Consider the following 17,288-nt stretch of genomic DNA (forward strand, 5'->3'; position numbering starts at 1 on the left):
TTTTTTTTTAATAGGCTAATGGAGGAACGGAGAGAAAGAATCAACAACTTCTTGAGTGAACTAATGAAAGAGAAACTTGACAATGAAGATACGATTATTGCTAGAGATATTGCAGAAGCTGAGGCTGAGTGGGAAAAAAAAGAAAGAGAAAAACATGAAAAGAATAAGGCAGAATTAAAATCAATTGCAGAATATAGAGCCATTGTGGTAAGCAATTCAGTAATGACAAGTAAAAAGGAAAAAACAAATTTAAGTCCTTTTCTACTTTAGTTTCTACTCTCTGCTTCTCTGGCAAAGAACTCAGAGATTTGAGAAACAGAATGCAAATTATCTTCCTGTATTCTTCAGACCATGTTTATTTTCTAGCAGACCATGATAGAGCAATCAATTACAAATAAGATGTTTAGATACAAAGTAATAATCTTTTTATTTCAGAACATTTGGAAACTCAAAATTGTTACTCATGTAATATACTTACATTGGAGTATTTTTAAGACAAACCAAGTAAAAATTACTGTTGCATTTCTGTATGTCTTAATCCTTCCAAGTTCACCTCCTATGTGACTGTCATGAAATTTAAATTGTAAAGTTTCTATCAATCCAGGTATATAGGCTTTTGTGCTCCTTCATTGTTCCTGGCTTACTTTTAGCTTGGAGATTTCTAAATTAGTGCCCTATGAGAGAGCATTGGTTGCAAATAGGTTTAATTTTGCCTTTGCCATCTAGATGAAAAATAAAGAGGAAGAGGAAAGACAAAAAAAAATTGAGGATAAAGAACAGTTGCAGGCTATTTTGAAAGCAGATCAGATTTTCTATGAGCATGAAAAAGAAAAAAAACTCAAAGCTGATAAAAAACATAAGGAAATTCAAGAGGCTCATATTAAACAAATAGTAAGTATTCTTAAATGTTTACTTATTTTAGTATTGTTTTTGTACAATTATTTTTCCTTTAGTATCGTGCATTATGTATTAGTTACATATTAGAGATGACAATCTCTTTATATATGCAGTTGCAGGGCCTTTTTATTATTGAGTCTAATTGGAACCTCATAGTTTTAAGATCTGAGGTGACTGGAGTTACCAGAGATTTTAGAACATGTTTGAAGGATCTGGCATTTAACCATTTGTGACTTGAACATGTTTCCTAAAATGTTTATACCATTTCCTGTTCCATCTAGCAGTGTATATGAGGGCAAGTTGCTCTATACCCTCATCACTTTGTGGTGGTGGTCTTTAATGTTAACTATTCCAGTGTAGTGATTATCTCATGATGATATTTTGCATAATGACTACATATTAAACATCTTTTCATATCCTTATTGCTGTTTGTTGAGCTTGAATTTATTATTCTTTATGTGACAAATATCATTTCAGTCATTTTTAAGTGTAAGTAAGCCAGTAGTGCTTTTGGATTCTTGCTACAAAAACTACGATGAGTAGAGGGTGATATTCCAAAGAAAAACAAAGTTATTATTCTCCCAGGCTTTTAATTTTTCTTAGGCTTTCTCCCTCAGGTCTCTTGAGTGTAAAGCTTTTCAGTTAGCCAAAGATTAATGTAGAGTTTATTATCTGTCCTAAAAGTCTCATTTTCAGAAATCTCTTCAATTTCCAGTTGCTTTGTCACCCAAACAAATGAACTGCCTAGTAAATTTGCAAGTTTTCAGAACTCTTAAGCTGAGAGGAAAATAATGCATATCAGACAGAAGTGCTACAAACATTACCTGACTTAGTAGCAAAAAATACTTAAGCAGTGTTCTGGAATATTTGTTTTTAATAATAAATTTGTTTCCCGTGGAGGGGAGTTGGCCAATCTCCTCATTTGAAATTAACATTATCACAATTCCATTATCAGGGCCCTCCTTGATGTGCAAGTAGTTAGAGTGCAGAACTATGGAACTGTCCACATCCACTGCAGCACCCGAGTTCTATCCCTGGCCAGGAAGGTGACTTACATGTTGTGGCAGAGTTCTCTTGTCTTGCTGGCTGCTCCCCTCAGCAGTATATTTCAGTTGATCTGCCTGGTTTGCTCCCCACTCTGTCTCTGGTGAATCCTCTCACTTCCCACACCTCTGGCCTATACCCTAGTTCTTGTATGCATAAATAATAAATCTTTTTAAAAAGTCCATTATCACTTCTAAACCAATTAGTATTTGGTGTTTCAATTTCCCCCAAATTGTCTCATTTTTAAGGTTAGTGTTTGAAACAGGCTCAAGTAAAGCCCATATATTCCATTTCATTATGTCTTTCAACTCTTAAGCTATAATTCCTCTAGCCCTATCCTCTATGATGAGTTTTCCCTCTTTGTTTTTATGTTAGTGTTGCAATTTATTTAAGAATCTGGGTTTATTGTCTTTTAAAGAGTTATTACAATCTAGGTTTTGCTGACTGGCTCCCTGTGATATAGTTTAATATGTCCCCTAATTTTCATATAAAACTTTAATTCACATTCAATATTTTGGTGAAAATTCCCCATAGGTACTGCTGGTAACATAAAAATTGTTATCCCACTTTCTATGATATGAACAGCCTTTGACTGCTTAGACCTTTTTATTCATGAAGAAGTGGCAAGATATTGATACTGTCATTTCTTTTGATTAATTTTCTGAACTCCAAAGAACTTTTCATGACCAGCAGTTTTGTTTCTTTGAGGTACAATTTTGGAAAAAAAGAGATTTGATACTTTTCTTTTTCTATTTTATAATTCTAACATCACCTTGAGAATGTTACTTCCATTGGCTACCAATTTATTGTGATTTTTAGAATGCTAAATCAGTATTTTAAAACTTTATGGCCTATATTTATGCTTAGTATATATGTCAAATTACAGGCACCCAGAATGTGATTTACTATCATAATCCTTTCATTGTCACTTCCTATCTGTACTTCAAAAGTTTTTCCTTGTTATCTCAATATTTATAAACTATTAGCAAACCACATATCCCAAACAGTTCTTGTCAAGTTCCCAAATTATAACATTTGATCTTGGATGAAATAGTTTTTAGCTTTTTTCTGACTTTTCCTCACAATCTCACTGAACATGATTTTCTTTCTTTTCAAATTCCTGGTATTTGATAATAGATTCAACAAATAACATTTAAAGCCCTAATTTTGCATTATAGTACTAATAAAAAAAAACAAACTTGGTATTTACAGTCCTATGGTTCATCATAAATTTCAGTTTGGTAAAAAACAACTAACATCAACTTCTGATAGATTGCAAGGTTCAGGCTATTATTTTATACTTGAGTATTACCTATTGATTTTAAGATTTATTTATGCATACAAGAACTGTGGTGTAGGCCAGAGGTGCTGGATGTAGGGGTAAGAGGGCTCACCAGAGACAGAGTGGGGAGCAAACAGGTGGACTGACTGAAATATACTGTTGAGAGCAGGGGCGAGACAGGAAAGGTCTGCTGTACCATGTGGTTCAGCTCCCTGGCTGGGGATTGAATTTATGCTGCAGTGGGTGTGAATAGCTTGACAGTACTGAGACTTAACCCCTAGGCTACCAGGGAGGACCCCGATTTTGAAAAATATTTTCATGAATGTTAAATACATTCATAAATAAAATTATTCTTAATTTTTAATAAATTCAGCATTCCTCAAAACTGTTGCTGAGAAGACAAAATGAAAATTTGTCAACCAGTATTTCATAAATTTTTTAAAAAGCATTAAAATCACCTCATAGGGAGAATTAACCATGTGCACATTGTGAGCTGTGTCCTTGAAAATGTATAGATTTGCAAACAAATGGTTAATTGATTAAAAATAAAAATTCATGAAATATAAAGTTAATAGTATCTTTATAAACAGTTTAAAGGAAAAAAATTGAGAAAATGTTGGCAAATGAACTTCAGATTTCTTGCGAGTACTTATTCCATGCCTATTAAACCATAGATAAACCTACATTGATACAATGAAAGTCACTCATTGCAACTTGTCATTAGTTTTAGTTCAGATATTTATTGCTGATTTAATCTTATGTGCCTGATTCACATAGCCTGTTTAGCTAAAAACAGTGGGTTTAAGTGAGTTCCATCAAGAGTAGTGGGTAGGTAGGAACAGTGATTTGTAGTTTTCTATAATTGCCAAAGTATATGTCTCATAAATGGTAGAAATAGGATTCTAAACTTGGTTATTTGATTTTTATCTAAACCGCATGTTTTTTAGCTGTATTTCTATAGTTTGTTGAAAATGTATCGTCATATAAAGCTATTAAGTTTTGCTGAACCAGTACTTTGAGCATTATTTATGCAACAAGCATAGGAAGGTCTTTGAAATAAATTATAGTTATGTAGCTAGGAACATGTAAAGTATCAATGAGTTTGGCAAATTAAATGTGTAACTTCACATGATATGTCAATTTAGAAAGTTAATCTTATTTACCAATAAAAAAAATGTATTTCTTTTCTTTCCTAAATAGGCCAAAAATAAGTTCAATGCAAAGCAAGCAAAACAAGCCGAATTAGACTATTGGAGACTTACTGATGCACTTTTGGCTGAAAAGGAGAAAGAATTTCAGGATTATGCCAGAGAAGTAATTCAATTTGAGTCTGAGTCAACAAATAAATACATTTACCCTCTAGTAAAAGCTGTTCAGATGGGACCTGGAGGTGGTCGTGGACCAGTTTTCATGGACAGAGGTGGATTAAGACCCAGCTATCAGGCAAATGATGTTACCGGAGTCCAGCTTCCATTTTATAACTCTCATGGATCAAAATATAGTAATTTTCAAAAATCTAAGGGAAGACTAGGTTTTACATGGTAGAAAGTTTATTTTTCTCAGAATAAATTGTAGCTAATATTATGAGCTACAACTATGAATTATATGCTTAAAATTTCATTTAATAAAGCTGTTCTTCATCTAACTTATATCTAGTCTGATTTCTCACCCACCCAGGTTAACTCAGATTCTTTTTTCTTATTTTGATAACACACACAATACAAAATTGTGTAATTTTAGCAATATATTCAGTACTAAACCCATAGTACTGTACCATTACCCTGCTCTAGTTCTAGGACTTTATTGCTCCAAAAGGAGACCTTATACCTATAAAGCAATATGCCTATTAAGCAAGCGGAAACTCCCTATTTCCTCTTCCCATAGCCCCTAACAACCACTAATTTGTTATGTGTCTAGATATGCTTGTTATTTTCCAAGTTTCTATACTATACTATTAAACAACTATTTTCTCTCATCTTAAACTTGGGAGTATGGGGTTGGTTTTTGTTTTTAGATTCTGAGATCAGAATGGTATTTGTCTCTGATTTACTTAGTGTAATATTCTCTAGGCCTCTCCAAGCTGTCACAAATGGCAAAATTTCAATTTTATTATGTCGGAAGTATTCTATCATATAAACAGTCAAATGCCATTTAAGGATGTGGGGATACATTTGAGAAATTAGTAATTAGGTGATTTCTTAAGTGCGTGAATAGCAGAGTCCAATGACTCAAGTATAGATGGTACACCTATGTATGCACCTCGGCTATATGGTAGAGCCTATTGAGACAACCATCATATGTGTGGCCTATTGTTGGTAACAAGTGATGCGTGGCAGTTATATACCACAAAAGGACTTCCACAACAGCTTTCACAGGCTACACAGGACAGTGACTCATCCACATTCAAGAGAGTCATTATGTAAAGCAGTGGTGAGGGCAATCACTTAAAAATGAAAAAAAATGGAGTATCAAACAATCAGCTCAAACCTCAAAATATTTGAAAAAGAGCAAATGAACTCAAAAGCCAGTAGAAGGGAACAATTAATGAGAGTCAAAAAGATCAATGAAACCAAAAAGTAGTTCTTTGGTAAAAAAAAGATGAACTTCTAGCTAGATTCACTTAAAAAAAAAAGGGAGGAAAAAAGTTAATAGAATCAGAAAGAAATTATGTTTCAGAAACAGATCATAAGATTACTGTAACACCCATATGCCAAAACGTTGAATTATCTAGATGAAATAGAGAAATTTGTAGTAATTGAGAACTCTCCAAGACTGACACAGGTAGTAGTAGAAAAATTGAAGAAAGCAGTTACTAACAAGGAAACTGAAACTAATCAAGTCTCCCAAAGAACAGAAGTCCAGGCCGTTTCACTTGTGAGTTCTACCAAACCTTCAACAATGTACTATTATCTATGCTACTCACTCTTCTCAACAATAGAGGGAAAGCTTCCAAATATATTTTTATGAGGCCAACATCACTGATAGCAAAATCTAGTAAATCACAAAACCAAGAGAACTATAGACCAATTTTTCTGAAAATGTGTGCGAAATATCTTCAATAGAATCTCAGCAAACTGAATCCAACAGTATGTCAAAAGGATACATCATGACCAAGTTGGATTTATTCCAGGGACAAGAGGGAATGGTTCAACACTTGAAAATTAATGTAATACATCACATAAAAAAAGGAAATAAAGATTCAGAGAATCATCAAATAGATGCAGAGAACATCCAAATTAAGTTTATAGAGGTAAAATAACATTATATCTTTGTCCACACACGAATGTTCCAATAATCTGCCATGTTCTATTGGATTTGTTTCCTCTCCTACTCCCATCAGGTGGTTTTTAAAGCAAACCACAATTCTCAATCACTGCTTTGGGGTAATATGTATCTTACTGAAAACAGAAACCCAGGCTATAAAGGAATAATGTAACTGATATTAGAAACATTACAAGAAAGATTTTCATATTGTGTGCCAACATATTCTGAAGAACCAGTGTGTTATAAATGCAGTTGGTAGGATATTAAATTTTTTGAGGAAAATTTTAAAATACTGTACCACAGGTACACTATACAGTATATAGTATACAGCACCACAGGAATAACTAGTTTGAGATAGTTCAGTTTCAAAAATTGTGCCATTCCTTTCAGTGACTCCTATTTTTTCTAAACCTGGATTTTCAAATGATGGAAAAAATACTTGCACAAAAGGAAATGTTTAATCTGATTTCAAGGGCTGTGTTGTGCAATGACTAAGCTGCATACATTCCATTAAGTATTCATGGCTGAGTGAAATAAAAATACTTTAAAATTTTGCACAAGACTACTAATTTGTTAGGCCATACCTTGGCTACCTAAACTTATTTAAAACATCAAATATTTTTTGGCCTCAGGTTGCCCTTTGTTAAAATAACTGAGATTTAAAAAAAGAAATTGCACCGTGAACTGTGAACCTCTTATCACATCTTCTAGTTGTCTTAATACATTTATTACTCAGAGGTGATTAACAGTTTTTGATAAGGTGATCTTCACATTATAAAACAGAACATAGGTTTCTACAAACTAATTACTTTTTAAAATCTAACTTCACCCAACAAAGGCTATCATAAAACACCAAAGACATTACTAGTTCTCTTTCACATATTCAAGTTGATTTACTTTCTACTGACCTGGGCTTTTTATTAATTACACACTAAAAAAAAAAAGGCTATCTCAAAAAATTAAAAAATTAACCAGAGAACAATTTAGTGAAAACTGTGCAAAGAGAGCAACAGAAACACAACTACTTATAAAAGGAACCACTGCTGTAAGATTTGTGGCAGTAAAAATTATGAAGCATTTAAAAATACAGCATTAACATGTTTAAACAGCCTGGAGCAATGAATGGAAAAAACAAATTGATACTAAAATTATTTTAATATACAATCTGCACAGTCCATATGAAGCACATCTTACAGATTTTCCACACTAAAGCATTTGAAAACACCCCAGAATCTGACTTAATATCCAACTGTTAACATATATAAAAAAGATTGGTCAGACGATTTTAACTAAGCATGAAGATAAACAATATATACATGTATGTATATTTAGTGACTAACTCAAATAGATTCATTTACTCTAAATGTCTAATTTACAGAAAAAACCCCCATTAGACAATTTCACAAAAGCCAATCACCACTTTACAGTGTTATATTAAAACAGATTATAAGTGTTCCTGATGATAATTTGGAGGAGCTAAAAAGTAAATGGTAACATTCCAGTATACAGTAATGCAAGCTCAAATTTTAATCTTATTAAATTTTTGTTGAGAAAGACACATTGCAATCTGAAGCACTATGATTAACATTACACTAGAACTTATTCTTAAATTTCTGGGAATCATCACTGCTGGCTAAATTTTTAAAAATGCTCAACAGATCTGGGAACAGAACAGGCAGAATGACTGAAATATACTAAGGAGCACATGAGGGAGACAAGAGACGGTGCCATGTGGGTCACCTCCCTGGATCTAATTTATGCTGCAGTGGCTGCAAATAGCCTCACAGTGGTGCATTTTAACCACCAGGGAGGGCTCTAAACTCCTTGCTCTTAAATACAAATTCTGTATATCCATGGGTAAAATTATAATTGATTTATCCTCACTGTTTAACTTTTTATAAAAATGAAGGTGAACTCGTTAATTAAAAATGCAAAACAAACTGGTTACTATAGCATAGTTTATTTAATACAATGTTTAACTATAAAAGTTGATACAGTTTAGAAGTTTAAATTCTGTAAAATGCAGTTTGCCGAAAACAGTTCAACAATTACTAATAAGAGAAGCAATTGAAACTAATTATACAACTGCAACAACAGCTTTATTCCTAAATTTTATTAAAAAAATATACATCACAGTGACTTTTGAGCTAGGAAAAGAAGTGCATCAACTTCATTTGCTTTTCCCTTCCACAGAGCAGCCACTTTTTAACATTCCCATGTACAAATACCCAATCCATTTCTCAATCCTTCAAAACATCATAAACACACAAAAGAACAAAATATACAGCATATGCTTTTAGTAACAGGAATTAAAAAAAAAAATAGAAACACAAATCAATACCACCACTGCCTTCTGAACCTAGCACACAAAAACCCTCAAAACCAAAAACCATCAATCTGATGAAATTTATTTTTCTTTGCCTGGATCTTTTAAAGGCCAATGTTAGAAAGCCCATGATATGCAGGTTTTATCAGCTAATGCTGCATTTTCTGGTGTATTTATTAAGTTTTTAAACAAGTGTTTGTAACAAAACATCTTTTCACAATAAACAAGTCATATCCTGCAATCCTTGGAGTTTATTCAACTGTAAATACTAAGCTAATTAATTATAGTAAACACAACCAAAAGGAGACCAAAAATACCGATTTCACATTTCTTTATTAACAACTATATGGTGTATATAAAGTACCTTACCTTCTGGTGAAGGCTAAGGGAACAAGTTTCTACAGAAATTTTACTATAAAAGGTTCGAAGTGATGAAAAAAATTATCACCTGTAGTGAAGGACAAGAGGCTACTAAAAAACATACAAACTTGTTCCACATATTAACTTGAAAACAAGTTAGAAATGTCAGTTAACACCAATACTCAAAATACCAGAAACTCAATCTGTTCTGGTCTGTAGTATTTTTACATTTTAATTTTGTATTTCCCAATGTTCACAAGAATCAAAGGCCATTCAGTAAAAGTTAATCTGAAATCAGTTATCATACTTATGCAAAGATGACTTCCTACACAATCTTTTTGAAGCTTCTGTGAGGGTATTGCTTAAGGGGAATTATGAAAATACAGTGCTCTATGAATTCAGTAACTATAGAGAACTTAAAAAGTTTTAAAACAATCCAGTAGCTTCACTACTGCTCATTAACATTAATCTCCCTGTAGCATCAATTTCTGTGGCAGATCATTTACACAGAAAAAGAATTCACTTGAAATAATAATCATGAAAAAAAATGATCAAATGTCAATCAAGCAATTGAAAACAAACCAACTGAAATACCTTTAAGAGGAATTTAGGTGAACAACATGCAAGTAAACTGTAAGCTCAGACATAAGTATAATACCAACTTCACAGAGTATTTCCTTTTTATAAAAATAATTATGTTCAAAGTAACAAGATGGCACAATTATTAAAAATGTAAAGACTTTAGAGCCATGTGCTATTCAGATTTCAGGTACGGTTAATGCTGTTCAGTAATTTTCCAAATGTACTTTGTATTTTGAAAATAAAATCCAGCTGATTGTCATCTCAATTCTTTCATCACATCTGTCCTATAAAAACAACTCACAAAGCTTATTTTAAAAGGCCTATCAATAATGCTTAGTATGAAGTTTTTCTTTTGATAACCAAAAGAGGAAATTACTACTTATAGTAATTAGTTAAGTTTTTTTTATACCTATGGTTGCTTATCTATAATTCTTAGTTGATAAAGCTCTGGGATCACACAACAAAGAAAGATTTTTTTACTTAACATGGTTTTAAAATTTTTAAATGTAATTGTTATTACAAACCCTCTCAAATAGCACCTTTCTTGAAGCTCAAATAATTTTTATCAAAGACCTTTAAAAAGCTCTTCACTGGATTTGAGATTAAATAATAATGTTTAAAATATACAACAGATTATACAACTTGGGCACTCAGGATTCACTTTATTCCTAAGGTGAATCTGTGGTCAAAATTTCTTAAGAAATTGATTACATATGATTATAATATGCATCTCTAATCATTCAGGAAAAAAATTTGGGAATACTGTGCATATTTCTTTTTTCAAGATGGTCCAATCAGTCTTAAAATTATTACCCTATTCATTCTGCAAACAGCTACTACAATGTCCAATCTAACATTACTGCATTAATTTATAATGGGAAGTATGATGTTAAGCATTACTTTGCTCAGCACAAAACAGCATTAAATAGCTACTGGGTTTACCAAGAAACTACCTTGGTAAGAATTGACACTATACTGACAAATATTAAAGTACAAAACACTGTTGAGGCTACTATTAATTGAAATTCTGAAATCTCTTTTCAAATGAGGCAGGTTTTGTGTTTGCTGGATGTTCAATATTTTATTTAGAAGAGAAATTACAGAATAAAAGGCCACACATCACAAAAATTGCAATATACAACACACAAAATTCTAAATGGACTTTGGGTATCTTTAGTGTTTAACTCTGTAAGCTATCAAATTTTGTTAACTTTCTACTCTATGTGATAATGTTATACATGCCAAGTTAAAATAATGTTAACAGTAATGGTAAAAAGCCACCTGAATAGAAAGAAACTAGATTCATAAACATGCTACTGCCTATTGTGATACATATATAGAAAAGATGCATTTATTTGCTGTTTGAAACACACAGCTATGAGAAAGCTCAAGTTAGAAGAAAAACAAAACCATGCAGAGTTAATATTCAACTCTCTATAGTCAGTGGCCAAAAAAGAGAAATCCTGGAAGTTAATGTGTGAATAGTAACACTTTTTAGGATCTATCTAACTTAAAGACCTACACAAGTAGTCTTATAGAGAAAAGTAATTTTTGATTTTAGAGAAGGGTAATAATAAAACTGTTCTCCCAAAGCAAGTTTCACCTGTTCAGACCAAAAGCAAACACAAAATTGAGAATTAAGAGTCTCATCTTCCAAGGTCTAGTTCTTGCCAAATGCTGTATAACAGCAAGTCAAGCTCAATCAGACATCAACTGGAAAAACAAACAAAACAAATAAAAAACAACACTCAACTATTTTTATTGTCAAGTAAAATTAATCTGGACAGGAGAAATACCAATATGAAACAAGCTATGGGCAGAAGTAATAAGGAATAACACATGAAGTACAAATATAAATAACTAAATATATATTTTTAAAACACAAATTACTATAAAATCAAAAGTGATGATTTAAGATCTCAAGTTATTAAGGATCCCACTTCTGCATAATTAAAGCCGCTGCTGCAAGCCTCTATAATAATGCAATCACAAAATCTATACAAGATTTCTTCTACCTAGTGGCTTCTATAGTTACTTTAATCATGAAAAACACAATCTTTTATAACAATGTATTACAACAATCAGTTATGCTGTTTCCAAATGACTGATCACACAAATAGGACACAGAATAGCATGCCTGCTATTGGCTGATTGTTGCAACACAAAAATGCATACATGGAACAGTTAAACACAGCACACACTATTACACCAAAGTGTTTTTCTCATTTCAAGTTTATTAAAACTTTAGTAGTACAAATTATCCAGGTTGCAGATTATCAAAAGAATAAAGTCCACATTAAAAAAAAAAAAAAGACAAACATAAACAACTCAAAAACAATGAAAAGAGGAAATAAAACGTAAAGGAGATATCATTGCAAGTCTCTAAAACTTAAAATTTGAGACAGAATGGAAACAAGAAGTTTATACAACTCACTCATCCACTTTTGTCTTCATCTGTTCCAGGGCTTGATTCATGATCAAATTTTTTACTCTTATCATGTACATGGTCATTTTCTTGACCCTTTGATTTTTGGTTTTCTTTTTCCACTGAGGATCTGGTCTTCTCATCCTCCTTATTTTTCAATGTGGAGAACTTTAATTCATTGTCCTGACTACTTTGTTTTATTTTTGAGAATGGACTTTGATCTCTATCAGCCTTTTTCCCCCTGTCATTATTTGAGCTATTATGATCACGATTTTTAGAGTACATTCTTTTCTCACTCTCAGAATTTTCTTTTCTGTGTGAACTCTTACTTTCTTGGTTTCTGTATCTTTCTTTGTTTCTACTTTGACTTTCTTCTCTTTCTGAACTCCGCGAATCTCTCCTCCTCCTCCTCCTATCTTTACTTCTTGATCTTCCTGGTGTTGTTCTTCTCTCCCGGCTTCGTGACCTTCCTCTTCTCCTGTATTCCTGTTCTCTGTATCTATGGTACTCCTTGCTTCTGCTGCGATCTCGGTCGTGGCTTCTAGACCTCACTCTTCTGCTCCTGTCCCTACTTCTGCTTCTTTCCCTTGTTCTACTATTGTAACTGTGCTTGCCTTTAGTTATGTCACGTTCTCTACTCCTAGATTGCGCACGTCTATCTTTTTCCTTACTTTTATTATGATCATACTCATTACTTTTTGACTCTAATTGTTTAGATTTCTCTTTACTTCTACTCCTTTCCTCATCTTTTCCTTTAGAATCAGATTTTTCTTTTTCTTTAATAGTCTCATGATCCCTTTCTTTACTCCTGGACCTCATCCTTTTATCTTCATGTCTATTATGCTTTGTATCTCTTTCCTTACTCTTTGATTTCTCTTTGCTCTTACTTCTGCTTTTAGATTTAGCCCTTTTCTTCATCTTGTTTTTATTATACTTATCATCTTTTTCTGAATTTCTTCTGATGTCTCTCTCTTTACTGTTAGATTTATGATCTTTAACTTTCTTTTCCTTTTCACTTTTTCTGTTTGGACTCTCAGACACATGACTGTAATCAGTTATTTTTTTTTCTTTTACTCTAACTGGACTTCTTTGATTTTCTTTTACTTCATTTAACTCACTCCTAAAAAAATAGGGGGAAAAGTTTGGGAAATTTTACTAGTGAAAGAACAATGTCCATTATGAACCAAAATAACATTCTATTTTTTGTAAAGATACTCAGAAAAACTGAAAATACAAACTTGTAAAACAAAGTACTTGACACTACACTTGAAATAATAAAGTTAAATCTTACTTATCCCCTTTGATCCATCTTTCACCACTTGACACCCTCATTCTTTGAGCTCTCTGCATCTCTTGCCTCCAATGTGGAGGAGTCTCACTACGTCTGAAACGATCCCTTGATCTGGATCTCGAAGGAGTTCGGTAACGCTTAAGAAAATAGAAAGGGGAAAATATTAACAGAAAACTATAAAAGCATTATTAACAACAGCTATGTTCAAGTAAAATATCTAATATTTATGTTCTCTAATTTAAATTTTCTAGTTTTCAGGTAGGAAATCAATGAAACATAAAAACTTGAGACCGTTAAGTTTCAAATAAGAAACATTAACAAAAGAAAATCTGTCCACCCAGCCACATGTTCTATTTAAGAGATGCTAGAGAATATAATCGTGTGATACCGCTTACCAGTTGTCAAGTTCCAATTTAGAAATATGTATCCTTAGTTTCATATTATAAGAAAAACTGAATTGATGAATGTATGCTTATTTATTGACACCATATTTATTCAGCTCTTCAGATAGCAAACTATTCTACCATACTGAAGAAACATTAAGCCAAAACAGCTGATTTTGCTCTTGGAACTTATATTCTCAAGGAATTATATTCTAAATGACAGATAATATAACCATAAATATTAAGCAAAAAAGGTAGCTACAATCAGACTAAATGTATAAAGGAAAGAAGTTATTTTGTGCTTTATATACAACAATGAGATCTGACTCAATATGTGTAGAAGGTGTGAAGAGTTAAATAATTAAAACCTGGTAACTAAAGCATATGTATAAGGAATTACTTAAGCAAGGTCAGAAAAGAGTTAATCTATGACCAAAGTATATTTTCCCATTTTCCAATTCTTTGACTAATTTTTTTTTTTCACTGTACAGGTGAAAAAAAATTGTTAGGTTTATTCTTAGGTACTACAGATTTTTGCATATTGATTTTATAGTCTGCCATTTTACTGTGTCAATATAGTTTTCAATGTTTTTTTAAGTGGAACTTTAGAATTCTCTTAGTAAATTATCATGTCAGACTCTCGTTTTTAAAAGACCACTCTGGATACTGTTTAGAAAAATAATTAGGCCAGTGATTTTAAAGGTGTGGGCTAGGGATTGCAAAACTCAAAAGGATTTGTGAGATCAAAACTATTTTTATATTGTTACATTATCTGTCCTTCTTACATACATTATCATAAATTAAAATTTTCAGAGATCCTAAGACACAGAAGTTGGAGACCTACCATAAGAAGTTAGGTTATAATTCAGAGAAAGCATTAAGAATTAACTGAATTAAGATGGCAAAAGCTTGAAAGAAACAAATTTTAGAATAGTTAAAAGGTAGAACTGACAATTTCATGGGTAAGACAAGTAAGACAGAAAAGAAAGGAAGAACATAATTCTTGGGTTCAGTTCAGATTTGTATATCTGCATTGGTGGTTATGTCTGTTACTGAAATCATGCAGCTAAAAAAAGATCAGGTGTGAAGAGAACATGACAAGTTTTAACATGTCTACTAGGTGATTAAATAGCAGTTGAACGAGCCTTTGGGGCCAAAAGGGCAGAAAATTTGACAATTACCAGCTTACATGCCTTGGAAGTAATGAGATTGCACAAGAAGTATATGATACACTACCATACTTAAAGGCTAGGGAGGTTATCAGCTGGCCTTAGAAATTCAAAAGAGACTGGCCAGAGGGATATTAAAAATATATATAATGGAAGCATAGAGGAACTATTATTAGGAGATTAAATAAGACAAACACTGAAAGGATCCACTGATTTTGTGCTCTGCAACTGACCATATAGCAAATATAACTTTAAGTAGAATGGCAGACAGTAAAACAAAATTTAAATTCTTTAGGAAGAATCTAGTAAAGAGGGAGAATGAAATATAAGAATAGGATCAATTTTCATTTACTAGTTTGTAACAAGAGTAGTGAGTGATATAATGGCTAGGAAGAAATAAGATACACAACAGACCGCAATTTCCCTTTTTACAATGTACAAGGTAAAATCCATTAATATTCCACAAACTTTCAGTTTGGAAGTACCAGCACAAATAAGTTACTATAAAAACAGAACATAAAATTCAACATCTATTTTAAATTTTAGGTAATTTAAAGTAAGACAATACTTAAGGAAAACTACAATTTAATAATTTAAGATAAATACAAAACTAGTAAGATTTCTGGAATAGTTATCACCTACCCTTGGTCCTCTTCCTTTAATTTTTCTGCCAGACCTAGTAACTAAAAGTCGTCTCTGGTATGAAGCAGGTTGGGAGTTAGGTGGATTACTAGGAGAAAGCAAGTTTAAATTAAAACACATTATTTTATAAAAGTGAATCTAGAGAGTAAGCTTTACTGATCCAAACTGAGAGACTTAAAAGTCTTTAATATAGAAGTCAGTGGTTCTTAATAGGAATGTTATCAATTCTTAGTATTTGTAAAAGTACGGGAGTCTTTTTTTTTCATCTTTTTCAATTGTACTTGACTATTGGTATTTGGGGTTCTTGAGCTAGGAACGCTAGAATCTAACGTTGTGTAAGGATGAAGGACTATTTTCCACCAACACACCAATTGTGTCCTGTTAAGAAACATTATTCACAGTTAAGTGATCACATCATCAGTTAATTGATGATGCTAGGAAAAATCAACATAGAAAAAAACTTTAAAAAAAATCAACATAGCGAATATGCTGGCAAGAGAGCAAGTCTTAAAACTATTCTATTCCAAGGCACCTTACTAGCCTATAAATATAGTTGTTCACTGGCATTAAAACTATATAGACATGCAATTAATATGAATTAAACAGCAACAGGGTGGTCTGAATTAACAAATATTTTTATCAGGTTTTTACAAAAAATGGAAACCATTTGCAATCAAATGATTTAGTATTTACTACACACATTAACAACACCCATGTGATTTAATGCATACACATAACTCAGTAAGGAACCAACTGACTTTAAATGAAATTCAAAATGCCATTTAACAATGTTTTTGGCATTTGCAGTGTATATTTTTTAGAAGAGTAAACTTAAAATTTGAATTATTTCTTGGAGCTTTGCTAATTTTATCCTACAAAGCAGATGATCATAATCTTGGGAAAAGATCACCAATGAAATCTTCAGTAAAAGAAGTAAAAACTTAAAAAATAAGACTATCGTATGAAGAATATAGGGCACACTACAAGATATGTACATATACATACCATTCTCTCTCTCGCTCTCTCTCTCTGTTTTTCCTTTCTTTTTCATCAGCTTTAGGAGGACTTTTTCTCATTAGGAACCTATTTTCAGGTATAGGAGGGATCTCTTCTGGACGGACAGTAGACTGAGGTTGTGCTTCAAGATTTTCAGCCTCACTTTCACTGGATGCACTTAACAGAAATACACAAAACAAATCCCATTTGGTTATTATGTATTGCCAATGTCAAATTTCCAATAATTTCTTTCTTTTATATATGTCATAGCACATATATACCATCTTTGTATTCCACATCCTCCTAAAATGTGATTACATGCGAAAAAGTTTCCTTCCCCCAACAAATTAACCAACTCAAATGCAACTGATTCTGTTATCAATTCTCAAAAATTTTTCCAATAAAATAAATCCAAAATGTTAAGTGTCCATGGGACAGATTACTTTAGATAAAATGAACAGAAATATGTTGACACAAAAGTAAAGTGAATAAAAAACAAGAAAATAAGAAAACAGCAACTGTTTCCTATAAATTTCACAATTCTGTGACCTTCCCGTGTAATACAAACCTCAAAAACCAAAAATATCATTTCACTGAGTACAAATAAAATAGTGAACAATTCTGTTG

General features: G+C 32.2%; 2 protein-coding genes across 5 annotated transcripts in view; one reads left to right on the forward strand and one right to left on the reverse strand.

Annotated features, from left to right (window-relative positions):
* The window catches only part of CCDC173 (coiled-coil domain containing 173), a 23,432-nt gene extending 18,564 nt beyond the window's left edge, over positions 1-4,868 (forward strand). For both annotated transcript variants that reach the window (XM_004674563.2, XM_012725033.1), the window contains 3 exons: positions 15-207; positions 727-891; positions 4,424-4,868. In XM_004674563.2, coding sequence (XP_004674620.1) covers positions 15-207; positions 727-891; positions 4,424-4,768 — 703 coding nt within the window. In that variant the 3' untranslated portion in view covers positions 4,769-4,868. The remainder of the gene's footprint in view (positions 1-14; positions 208-726; positions 892-4,423) is intronic.
* A 6,721-nt stretch (positions 4,869-11,589) lies between these two features.
* PPIG (peptidylprolyl isomerase G (cyclophilin G)) overlaps positions 11,590-17,288 on the reverse strand; it is a 36,940-nt gene continuing 31,241 nt past the window's right edge. For all 3 annotated transcript variants that reach the window (XM_004674564.2, XM_012728294.1, XM_012728299.1), the window contains exons 12-15: positions 16,671-16,838; positions 15,666-15,753; positions 13,472-13,608; positions 11,590-13,300 (exon numbers count right to left, since the gene is read on the reverse strand). In XM_004674564.2, the coding sequence (XP_004674621.1) occupies positions 12,190-13,300; positions 13,472-13,608; positions 15,666-15,753; positions 16,671-16,838 (1,504 nt within the window). In that variant the 3' untranslated portion in view covers positions 11,590-12,189. The remainder of the gene's footprint in view (positions 13,301-13,471; positions 13,609-15,665; positions 15,754-16,670; positions 16,839-17,288) is intronic.

Source organism: Condylura cristata, unplaced genomic scaffold (genome assembly GCF_000260355.1).
Source record: "Condylura cristata isolate star-nosed mole 26May11 unplaced genomic scaffold, ConCri1.0 scaffold00002, whole genome shotgun sequence".
NCBI classification, from domain to species: Eukaryota; Metazoa; Chordata; class Mammalia; order Eulipotyphla; family Talpidae; genus Condylura; species Condylura cristata.